This window comes from Coffea eugenioides, chromosome 11 (genome assembly GCF_003713205.1).
Source record: "Coffea eugenioides isolate CCC68of chromosome 11, Ceug_1.0, whole genome shotgun sequence".
NCBI classification, from domain to species: domain Eukaryota; kingdom Viridiplantae; phylum Streptophyta; class Magnoliopsida; order Gentianales; family Rubiaceae; genus Coffea; species Coffea eugenioides.
The window spans coordinates 49519790-49532470 of NC_040045.1; the positions used below are offsets into that span (position 1 = coordinate 49519790).

The following is a 12681-nucleotide window of genomic DNA, read 5'->3' on the forward strand; positions in this document are numbered from 1 at the left end:
TCGGTTGAAAATTTTCTGGCGTCATCGGATGGACACATGTCATGAGGAAAAGAAATTTTCAAAATAATGACTTATGTTGCTGTTTTTGGTGGTTTTGTTAGTATTTTGTTAATTGAATCACTGGCAAGAGCCTTCCTTGCATTTGCATGGCCTCATCACAAAATGTGTCTTTTCCCGTGCTATCAAGATGAGGAGCATAGTTATTAAATCCGACCCAGTAAGGAACTGCTAGAAGAATTGAGTCAATGGGTCACTAGTTGAACCAGTGAGTATTAATTTAATATTTATAAATATAAAATAATAATTTTAATATACATAAAATATATAATAAAATACTTTTAGATACTAATTATTATACTTAGAAAGACATCTAATAAATATATAGATATTAATAGAAGATTTAATTTCATTTTATTGTACTTTTAAATAAATAAATAATATAGTCAAGTATAAAACAAAATTTATATCCCTTGTTTTAAAAAATATAGCATTTTTTCATTATTTTATTTTTTGCTTAAAAATAAAGTATTTTTCTAACCAATAAAATTTTGTCAATTTAAAAGAATGAATTGTATAATAAAAAATAAACAAATTTATTTAAAAATATTTAGTTATCAAATAAAAACTAAGCAAGTGGTAAAATTTTATACATATTTAAATGAAGATTTAATGTACAAATCTTATCAAAAGCTTATATACATTTTGTTTCAAAAATAAAAACTCACAATTATTTTTAAAAAAAGGTAAATAGGATCAATTGAAAAATCAAACGAATTTTCGATTGAATCACTGGGCCAAGTGAGTTTATCCAAATTTGACCGGATCAATTTCTTATCCGGTCAAACTAAAAACCCAGCCCGGTATGATGCCCAGGTCCCCGGGTCTGGCCGGTTTTTATGATGATGATCACGAGAGAGGCTTTGCGTGAGAAAGAAGAGATCACCTAGTCTAACTCTTAAATCGGAACTAAAGGAAAAAAGGAGTTCTTAGGTTGTGTTTGGATTGCATTTTCTGTGATTTTTCATGGAAAAATTACTGTAGCAATTTGATGTATGTGAGGAAAAAAGGTAATAGGGAAATGCGATCACGAAAAACGACGTAATTTTTCGACGGAAACCTGCAATCCAAACAAGGCCTTAGTTTTTCATTTTGACCGAAATGTAAGATAACCTTATCCATTGTCTTCGAAAAGTAAAGGCATGCCTTTCCACACCAATCCCACTTGGTCCGATGACTACAATTCAGAAACATATGTTATTGCCGCTCACCAGTTGGACGTTGACCTTGAAAACTGCTTCTAGTTCTGCCCACGCTCCACAAACTATCTGCTTCACTAAAGCTGATTTTTGAAGTTTTATTAGGCATACCGCATACCTCTTTTGTTCTTGATTCGATTCTGTCAAATGAGAACAATTGAGAACGCGCCCCATGCATGATTGTACGTCTAGGGGCCAAAATTTGCTAAGCAAGGTTTAAAAAAAAAAAAAAAAGCGTCTCCAAAGCTGGCTTAAAATGGCTTTTAAGTTGTCACTGCACTAGTGATGCAAAAACTGACGGATTTGTCCTTGTTTCGAAGGACAGAAGAAAACAGACGGATGTGTTTGGATAGAATATTTTATTTAAAATAATTACTGAAGTACATTTTGTAATATGATGTATATGAGATAAAAATGTGATTGAAAATATAAAAAAATGGATTGAAAAACGTGCTTACAATGGAAGCGAAATAGTATTTGAAAAAAATTTGATATCCAAGCGAGTTTCGTTAATTTGACACAGACGTGCTTTTTTTCCCCTTTTCGTCAATGATGCTTATCATGAATATCTTTACGTATACAACTTTTTATAACCCAAAAACTTTTGTGAAAACGTAGAAAAGGAAGCGTTCATAAACTAAAAACACACAGAGGCATATAATTCTCAACAACAAAATAAAGTAAAAAAAAAAAAAAAAAGAAGAAGGAAGCAGCTTATTGAAGCAAGTCAAAATGAAAAGGAGGAAAATTTGCACATAAAAAATGACCGTGTATATTCATTTAATTTTACGAGTATGTGTCTTTCTATTATTTATCAACACATGTTTAATGTACTACAAGGACTCCAATGTTGAAAGAGTATCAATTACATGATTCACAAGATAGCAGCATTTTAGAGCATTTGTTGTCTGATATGTTTGGTTTGTAGGCGCTTCAGAGCTGCAGAACTGGTATACAAACGACCAGAAAAAGTATTGATGATTAAGTGACAAGATTGAGATGTCCGAGCCATTTATTACGGAAAGCATCCAGTAAGCCGGATGTGATCAAGGGTTCTCCTCAGCCCATACTTGAGAACTGCCTTGTTACCTTCTCTGAATCCATCTCCATAAGCTACTGAGGTATCTGACTCGATCTGATGTTTGAAGAACTCGCCAAGTTTCTTCTCAAACTGAGAGCGTTTGCCCTTTTTTGAAGAGTTTGAAGAGGACGAGGAGGAGGCAGATGATGAGGATGAAGAAGTAGAAGCAACATTACTACCAGAACCAGCTATGATTTCAGAGTCCAGCCACATATGAGCTAAAACCTGGCAAATCCCTTCTTCAACCTCCGGACTTAGATTGGAGTAACCTGAAAAGCATCCAACCATATTGAATGCAGTCAAGCATATTGCAGAGTAAGAGAGAGGAAAAGTAAGGAAACTATCTCAGTTGGGGTAAACAAGCACCTTTAAGCCTTAGCCACGCATGCATCATCTCATGAGCCAAGATGGACCCAGTCAACAACCTACAGTAATATTATAGTGTACATCATGAAGAAACAATCAACTATAGCCACAAGGTAGAGGAGAAACCGTTCTTACCTGGGGAGACCATACAAAATGAGGATTGCTGTCACTTCACATCGGCGGATTAGCCTATACGGCTCAGTGAACATGTCTATTATTCGATAACCACCAATTCTTGGCCGCCTTAAAATCTGTATTTGCGAGTGAATAATTACAGAAGATAAGCACAACAATTACATGCATGCAGTTGAGTTCATTAAAATTAAATGTCAGGGAAAGACTCCTACAGTGCTAACGGTTTGTTCTTCTGACAGGCAAAGTCCTCTGGTCTCAGGCATGTGATGATGACCCTGGGTGCAGAATAGGTACAAGAGAAATTAAAATAGTTTTTCAACAGCTTAATAGAAAAAACTTGAAATGGAACAGAGCAGGTTTTCAATGGAAAGAGGCACAATCTGGAACAGGTAAAAAGATTTCAGAGCATAAAACTAACATGCTTTTCTCCTTCCATGGCTTCATTAAGTGCTTGTCTCTCAACCAAGAGCAAAGGAACTTGCTGCTCTACTTTCATATTTAGACCTTCATAAAAATCTTGTATTTCAAGGTAAAGAGGTTGGCATTCATTAGTGTCCATTATTGCAGAGTCTAAACACTCCAGACACAACTTTCTACCATCATCAAGGATAAGGTATCTGGCATCCACTGGCTGCATCAGTGAAAATGTCTCACATCAGCAAAATAGCTACTAAAAGAAAGTTCAAATTTTATTTAGGCGCCTCTTGATAGAGTTCATTTTTGTCATTTTCTGGTTTTTTCATTTTGAATCTTGCAATTTCCTATGTTCAAACAGTTTATGTTCTGTTAACTAACCTCCATTCTCTCACAGCTGCAACAACGAGGAGTTCCATCATGCTCATGAGATGGGCAGTACTTTTGTAGCCAGAAAGGATGTGCCCTATACTCGATGAGACCAGCTGCATTTGTTGGGATCTAAACACATGATGGGGAGGGGGAAAAAAAGAAAAAGAAAAAAGTGGTACCATATGGTCAGCATGATTCGATGAAGTAAATATTGTAGCCACACCGAAGTGGTAGCCACAATCTAATATAACTTTGGGATATCATCCTTGAGAATTCAATCACCATTCCTTTCAAAGTACGAAACAGCAATTGACAAGTTGTAGCAGAACCAAGAAATTACAGAAATGTTATGGACGAAAACAAGTTGTTATGACATATCAGATATTAATTTAGAAAATGGACTTACAAAATTCTTGCAGACATCACATTTAGGGTGATGCAGCTCCTTGTAACAGGATTTGTGGTATGGCCGATTCTCAGACATTGAAAACTGTAATAAAATTTTCAGAGACAAAATCAGTTAAATACCTTCATAATAAGCACCAAGACATGTAATTGAAGTGATTCTGCAAGCAACAAACTGACCTTGAAGGAAAGACTTAATCAAGACAGAAAAACTACTTTAGAAACAGGTTAAGTAAAACTTTGGACAGCTTTAGTAAGGTTCTGACCTCATAATCAGATATTGGTAGCTGACAAGCATGACACCGAAAGCATTCTGGATGCCAAGTAGCTCCCATGCAACTCAAAAATCGTCCATGACCAATTTCAGCCTTACAACCAGCACAGATCCTAAAATACGATTACATTCACTAAATGTCAGGTTTAGCATGAATTACAAAGTCAGACCCTTAAGGGGAAAAAAGAATCCTTTTTGAAAGTAGTTTCCACACAGACTACTTTAAGCAGGACAAAATAACCATCTATACTTGCTTCCTGAGATCATGACACACTGGTCTAACAATAATGACAAAAAGTACTTGACACTTATTGATATTCAGCTGTCTATAATAGTTAAGCCACCATAGGAGATACAGGCGCTGATTACCTGTACCCGGATGGATAGAAGAACTGATAGGGTGGGAAAAAACTTCCATAATCATATTGAGGTGGGGATGGTGGAGACTCCACATTCAAACTTTCTTGAAGAGCCTTTGCGAGTTGCTCATCTTCCTCCAAATTAGGCTCATCCTCTGTATTGTGAAAAATATCCAGGAGAAAGATAATATCTAAAGATTAAAGAATGCTTAAACGACAAAATTAACAGCAAAATTGTAGAAGGATTCTAGCTCCAATTCAGCAACTAAATCCAAACTAAAAAAACAAATGAAGTTAGTCCATGATGGAGCTGAAAGATAAACTGATACTGCTTCAATTCAATGAAAAACTTCTGAACTGAAGAAGCAATCAGGAGTTAACTCTAAGGCACACTAAAAATCCCAAAATAATTAATTCATACACTGTTGGTAAGAATTTGTTCAGAGGCTGTATTGTGCAGCATTGCCGACTTAGTACTGCAAATAAATCTATAGGGAGTAAAGGAACAATATCCATATTCAATCTTGTGCACAAAGAAAGAGGCAACAGTAACAAGAATTATTTAACATATTATGAAAAATTCCTTCCAAGACTGCAGCAATAAAGAAGCAGGAAGCAATATGCATTGCTTTGGCTCTAAGCTTCCACCATTCTATCTTTGGGTTCTAGAATACCAGGGAACAAATTATTTCTAATTACCAGAATTTTCAACCTTATATTTGGCTTAAAATGGTCCATCTCATGTTTTATGGCCATGTAACTCACCAATCACTTTCTTCCCTTTGTGATCTTTTTCTTCCGGAGCTTCTTCATGATCTTCTTCTGCAACAGCTCTCTGATCTTCTTCTTCACTAGCTTTTTGTTCCTCTTCTGCAATAGCTTTCTGATCCTCCTCTGCAAGAGAAAGCGCAATTGCATGATCAATTTCTTCATTGTCAAAATCTGACCAGACGTCCTGGGTTCAAATCACAAAACATTGAGTTAGCAGGGAAGAAGTTCCAAGAGAAAAACTATGACGCAATAAAGAAAAACCTGTCACAGCCCCCACCAAACACCGCCCCCCCCCAAAAAAAAAAAACAACGGCCCCAACATTGACAATATAAGAAAGTTAAGTCAAGTATCAATTACCACTGAAGTTGAAGGTCCTTCCCAAATTGCATCATCTTCATATTTTCCATGATATTGCCCTTCCCAGAGTTTGTGGCTGGAACCCTTGAAAATCTTGGTTAGCCAACCCATGATGCAATCTATTATACACCGGCAGGTCTGCAATTATGTCCTGCAACTAAATTATTTAAACTTACAAGAAAAATAAACTAGAATACAACAACATGAGAATTTAACTTCCACAAACTCTAAAGAGGGGTATAATTCTATATCATATCACAGAAACAAAACTATCATCAGTTGGTGATCTTAAAAAAAACTTATTTTCATTTCCATCCGTTGCAGGTCAATTGGATTTGATATGTACAAAAAAGAAATGGTAAGAAGATAGTATGCTACAAAGATGAAGTCCTTGAAATAAGCAATAGCTGATCAAGATGATTTCAATACAATTAATTGATCAATGGCTAAAGCAGCTCAGAGGAGAAACGGAATTAATGAATGTTCGAATAATGCAAATTGTAAAATTAAATTAGCAACCTGAGTTCATCTAAATGAATGTCCCAATAACCCCGTGCCATGAAGATATATGCATCAAAATGTGAAGAGAAACGGAATTGAAAGGACAAGACAAAGTGATCTCCATAACATGTCAGACAAACAGAACTTTCCAGCACAATAAAACACAGGAAAAAGAAAGCAAATTGATCGCAATCAACAATTCCATAAGGAGAAAAAGAGATTGATTCTTGAAAGTTGGGTGGCTTCCTCTAAAGTTGGATGAGTGGAACTCAAAGATACTCGGACCCCAGAAGAAAAGAGAAAAAAGGAAAGAAGAAAAAAAGAGTGAATTGACCACTAAGCCAATAGAAGAAGTAAAGAGAAGAGAACATCAAACGTACTGAACCTCACCTCAAACAGTTGAAGAATCAGCAGAATCCCTCGGAATCTGATGAAACCCAGATCGTACCAAGAGCGCAACTCAGTTGATTGCATAGTCACCACAAAGTACAACTATCAATAGAGATGACGTAAGAGATATTCTTCCATCTCCCCGCTTATCAATTCTGCAAATTTAAAACACCCCTCAAGCACCTATTAATGAAAATATATTAAAAAAATATATTACATGAATATTGCAATCATATTTCTCTTGAAAGAGTCAGAAGAACGTTCCAGTTAAAAAAGGAAATAGTGAAGCAATTTAAAAAAAAAAAAAAAAAAAAGTTAACAGAAAAAATGAATAAACAAAAGGCATACGGCACTTGAATTCTACGCAAACACAAGCAAGAAGTAAAAAACTTTTCTCCTTTTCTCGATGAAGTGAAGTGATGATGTGAAAATTATTCAATTGACAATACCTTTGTTGAAGATGGAAGAAAGACGGAGGTATACTATCAAACTGGGAAAAAAAAAGGGGATAAAAGCCCAAGTGGGAATTTCAATTGCAAGGCTTTCATACTCAGGAGCTTTATTCAGCACGTGGGACCTTTCAGCCCCCATCAATTTTTTCCTACCATTAGTCCACTACATGTCCAAAAGCCATAACAGTGAAACCTTTTCCCATTGACAAAAGGGATAGGAGGCGTCATCAGTGAAAGTGAGGATCATTTTGTGGTCTTCGTTCGGTGTTTTATCTCTTGGCTTTTTCTGCAGTCCACAATGGTGCGTAGACCGTGAAGAGAGAGTGAGAGACTGGAATAAGTAAGGACTCCCGAATTTTATTGCAGTATATAATTTGTTGTTTCTCAACCACCGCATCCTCCGCAACCCCCCCCGGGCCGCGCCGAGTCTCCTAAATTTCAAGGTTGCTTTCGGAGCAGAGTTGAATCCAAAACTGAAGATATGGAGAGCACTTTAGGATGTGTGGCAGAACAATGCAAGTTCGTGGCCTTCCGTGGAAGTGTGACGTGTGGATTGATGTTGGCCGAATTTGTGTATGGCTTCTGAAAAAGGTCACAGTGGATGCTGCCCTGGAAAATCTTTTCCTTTTGTTTTATTTTTCTTTTTTCTTTTAAAAAAAAATCCTTTAAAGTGTCCTTTTTAACTTGTTTATTTATTCTTCCAGTTTCCAAACGAATCCAAAATTCATGTTTCGGGATGAAGTTCCACTTCTTCTGGGTAGAAATTTTGGTACCAAAGCGGCGCGGCAATGTTTAAGAAAAAAATAAAGAGCGAATAAAAGGGGAAAAAACAACAACAACCCAAAAAAAAAAAAAAAATCACTTTCTAATCACCAGTTTAATTTGAGCATTTTAACCAAACCTCCATCAGATTAGATTAAAGTGCATGGTTGGAACCATCGGTTAAGACCATGGCGGCTGCGCTGCATCCCGCCATGCCCCCTGCACAATTAACGCCGACACCTAAACACAAATTATATTCAATCAAATAGTACGAAACCAACAACCTTGGCCACCACCAAGTCCTTATCGCTTGATGGGATTGGAGGTTTGAATCTTACATTTCATCCATTGTTACAATGCAATACGTGATTTTTATAAACAATACAATACGTGATTCCTATAAAAAGATTCGAGTGCACTCGGTTGGACCTTCCTACCATGACAAAAGTACTAGTACGACTAGTAGCTAACAAAAAGGTTTTGTTCTATTTTCTTGCTTCCATCTCTTCTTTATATTGGAATTGGATTTGTATATGCGAGAATACAAACATGAGCATGAAAAGTTTCCCATGTCACATTCAAAATCTCAGAACGGTCACTAGCTAGCAACGTCGTTTTGATGAATTTATATCACCAGTCAAAAGGGAAGGTAGATTTGATGCTCAAGAATTATTAGCAAACACTAGTAAGTATTTCATGATGCTTTGAACTGAAGCAAGATTGGAACTGTATGTAGGAATTAGGACATTTCATTAACCTTGCCGTCAATAGCAACTATCGGTAATTTAAGGATGCAGAAGGAAGTGAAGGATGATGATGTTGACTGCCCCTCTTTACTCTTTTTTAAGTCAATTCATTAGGTAGTTTGTGTTATGAATTATGAAGAATTATGATGATGGCTCCACCCTTCCTGCTTTTAGAATCTTTCATAACAGGAGTACTTTTTTTTTTTTGTCAGCAACGATACATTTGTATAACCTATTCTATTATAATCTAGGGGGAGGAGGAGCCTAAGGAGGCTGTTGTAGGGACTAGTGGGTATACAGACCCAACTAGACTAAGGAAGTACTATATCACAACTCTTAGATTTTTTTTCGCTGCCGGTGAGATTTGAACCCTCACCAACAGCCCAATGAGGGACTTAGACATTGGCCCTCTGAGCCATTGACCCGGTGATATAAGTCCCTCCTTGGTGGCCACTGAGCCATTGGCCCGGTGGTTTCATAATAGGATTACTTGCTACTGTAACGTTCTAACGGATGTGAAGTTTGGTCCACTTGAGCGGCTTTCAATTGCGACTAAGCAAGCATGGGGCGGCTGCGTTTGTTGCTATATCTTCTTGTATTAACACCTTTAAGATAAGATTAAAGTGGGGAGATGGGAAGGGAAGAAGTTGAAAGGATAAAATATGGCGACGGCTGGCCTTTTATTATTAGAGTAAATCTTTCCTATACTGACGGTGTATACACTATCATCGTTAGATTCATGACATGTGTGCAAAAGTTGAATTTCAAATTCAAATTTTGCATAGTTGTCAATCATCCAACGCTGATAGTGTATACACTGTCAGTGTAGGAAAGATTAATCCTTATTATTATTAGAAAACTCTTGGAATAAGAGGTGGGATCTATTTAACTTCACACCAAAAAAAAAATTGAAATGTTCAGCGTCAAATGGTTAAAGTATCCTAAATTCAGGGATAATTGATTAACATTAAAAAATTTTAATCACCTCACTTCCTTTTTATTTTTTTATTTATTGCTGTTTATCCAATGCCCTTAAGGAACAAAATAAAAAAAGAAGTCAGTATTCTTATTATTAGACAAGGACTAGCATTTGACATTAATCAGCATAACGCTTAACATGATCCAATTAATCAATTTGTACTTTAAAAACATCTTAAGTGTGTTTGGATAGCAAATTTATTCCAAAAAATACTTTACTTGCATGACAAAGCGCATTTTTCAAATAACTTTTTATCACGAATACATAACATCTCAGAAATTAATACAGTAATAATTTCCCATCAAACACAAGCTGACAAGGTTTTTTTTTTTTTTTAAAACGGGGCTAAAGAAAATTTTCTCGAGTGAAATGTCAAGTATTTTTCACTTGCCATGAGAATTATTGAAGGGACGACCTTTTTCTAGTGGGCCAATTAGATGGTAAAGCTTTTTGGGCCAGATAGATCTGACCTGGTAAGGGCTTTAAAACTTGAGCTTCAGCCCAAATTTAGCCCATTTAATAACTACGTCCGAGGAGCGAAGCAGAAATCGTTTACGATACAAGATGTCCGCAGATGGGTTGGAGCTAGACAAGGCGAAACAAATGCTCCTAAGCACCGCACCATTCAAAGTGGGATTTACATTCAGTCCCAGAATCATAGCTTTTATCAGTTTAATCCTCCACCACAACTCCAACTGGTCTAATATTCCTCAGAGCATCAAACTTTTAGGATGCTTCAGAAGCCAAGTTATACATGCACCGATCTCCTAAGCTGAGCTAAGCTAAATAAGCATCATATCGGAGAAGGTAATCAAATTCCATAGCTTTCAAAATCATCCAAACAACTTGGCACTTAGGCAATGCTCAATTTACATAATACAGCTTGGCAGATCCATCGAATTCTTATGCAAAAATTGGAGGTGGGAGTTGGTCCGGTACAAATTGAATTTGAGGAAGGTATGAAAATGCAGGAATTACTACTAAGTTCATAGTCTGCAAACAGACTAGCTAGAAGAGATATTGTTAAAAATTGGCACGACTCTGACGCTGACACTGCACGAGGAATGAAGCCATGCATAGACATGAGAGAACTCAACGTAGACTCTCGTCAGGGCAAAACCATCTTTTATCATGAGGCAAAGATTCTCCACAGTCTACGAGGGTCCAAAATATTTGCAAGTTTAAATCTTTTTTACTTTTTTTTTTTTTTTATTTGTAAGTAAATTTTTTTTTTTTTTTTTGTAAATCATGACTAACTGTTTACCAGAAAAGTATAATTGATTCGTGACCTGTGTGTTTTGTGTAGTCTAATCGCTTTTGGTAGAAAGTGGCAGAATCTTTCATTAAGTTAAGAAAAACTCGCTCGGAAAGTTTCTTAAAATATTCGCACTCAATTGTCAGGCACGCATATAATGGCTAGTACCGTGCCTAGTTTTTGACCAGCCAGATTATTTAGGAAACTCGAAATTGGGCAACCCAAGTTCACAGTACCGTCAGTTACTTGTAGGAAAGTAAGAACACCGAATAAGGAAGTTGCCCGATATCTGACGTTTTATACGTATACAAGTATAAACTAGAGGAGGAAAAATTAAGAAAGAGTCAATCTGCTGAGCTGAATAAAGTGAGCTTAATTAGAAGAAGCAGGAGACCGACAAGATGATGATGATGAACGCAGGCGGTTGTATTGCTGCTGGGTGCATCGATGCCCAATCTCCTGTCAAACTAAGCCCGGCAAAGCTTCAGCAGTGGGCAGAAGCTGACAGAGAATTCTTGAGAGCAATATGCATGAACAAAGGCTACTTAGGCAGCCCCTCTTGTTCATCTCCCATGGCCACCCCTAACAACAACATTAACGTTGGAAGGCAAAGGTATCTGAGGAGTTATAAGTTCAGCAAGAAAGAGACTTTTGCTCAGAGGACAAAGAAGCTGTGGCTCAAAGTCAAGCACGAGTCCAAGGTTGATTCCGATCATCATCATCATCATCAGGAAGGGTCTGCAGCTGGACGCCCGGCTTGTTCTGGTTTTATTTACATCTTTCGCTTGTATTTTGTTTGCATGGCTAAAGTGGATGTTGCTTAGTTATACAGAGTTTTTTTCAAAGGCCACTTCTCAAAAACCAGAGGTTTCTGTGGCCACTGCCCACCGGCCAGCCTTCCTGGCATATGCAGTATATCTGTTTCTCACAAATGTTGCTATTATATATTATATATTGAGGTTCAGCTTTTGTCAGCTTTGTGAGCCAAAATTTGTAGTACGATTTTGCAATTCCGTTCCACCTAATCACCTACACCATATTTTGATATCCTTTTTTTTTTTTCTTTTGAAATTAATTGCAGAAAGGATACCACACATAACACATGGAAAGGAGCAAACCATGCTCTTCCGCAAATAATTTTCTAGTAGATTTTCGCATTAGGACCTGAATTAACGAGCCCGCTGTCTAGAATCTGTTTCTCTCTTCCTTTTATAAAACCCACAATCAACTCTTTTTTTTTTTTTTTTGGGACAGACTATAATCGCCTTTTTTTAGTTTAAATTTGGTTTCCTAGAAGTTTTGATACGTAAAAACAAAAATTTTATTTTTGGACTGATAGAAGGCCAGGGATTTTTTTTTTTTTTTTTTTTTTGGGGTGGTTGGAGGAAAAAGAAGGCCAGAATCACAGACTGTTCATGTACAAGATGAACGGGAAACAAAATCCAGTGGGCCGCTGCAGGCCCATAGTACAACAGTCACGGACAATCCGCTAATCTGCAAATAACCTATTAAGCAAGTCAAAATATGGATGAGCCGAATTACAGAGCTTTTCCATACAAAATCACCAAGCCACTCGAAATTAACCCTTTTTCCTTTTGTTTTTGGTCCTGAGACACGAATTATGTTTGTTGTAATCTTAATTCATCTTACTTGATTTTATCTTAATTGAGCTTGAAAGTGTAACTTAAAAAATGTATCAGTAGAAAGATAAGTTAGATACATTTGAAGGTTAGGTTCAATTTAGGCACGGAACATCACTGTGCATAAGATTATTGGAGAAAATCATACTTCTTTGCGCATAAGAT

General features: G+C 36.7%; 1 protein-coding gene across 1 annotated transcript; it reads right to left on the bottom strand.

Annotated features, from left to right (window-relative positions):
* Positions 1-2004: 2004 nt before the first annotated feature.
* Positions 2005-7516, bottom strand: LOC113753791 (protein DA1-related 1-like). Its single transcript, XM_027298037.1, has 13 exons — positions 7132-7516; positions 6683-6837; positions 5792-5929; positions 5428-5617; positions 4673-4817; positions 4296-4416; positions 4031-4114; positions 3634-3753; positions 3257-3469; positions 3051-3113; positions 2839-2954; positions 2704-2762; positions 2005-2606 (listed from the first exon to the last, which is right to left on the bottom strand). Exons 2-13 carry the CDS (start codon positions 6764-6766, stop codon positions 2272-2274), a joined length of 1668 nt encoding a protein of 555 aa, XP_027153838.1. The 5' UTR covers positions 6767-6837; positions 7132-7516; the 3' UTR covers positions 2005-2271.
* Positions 7517-12681: the final 5165 nt, after the last annotated feature.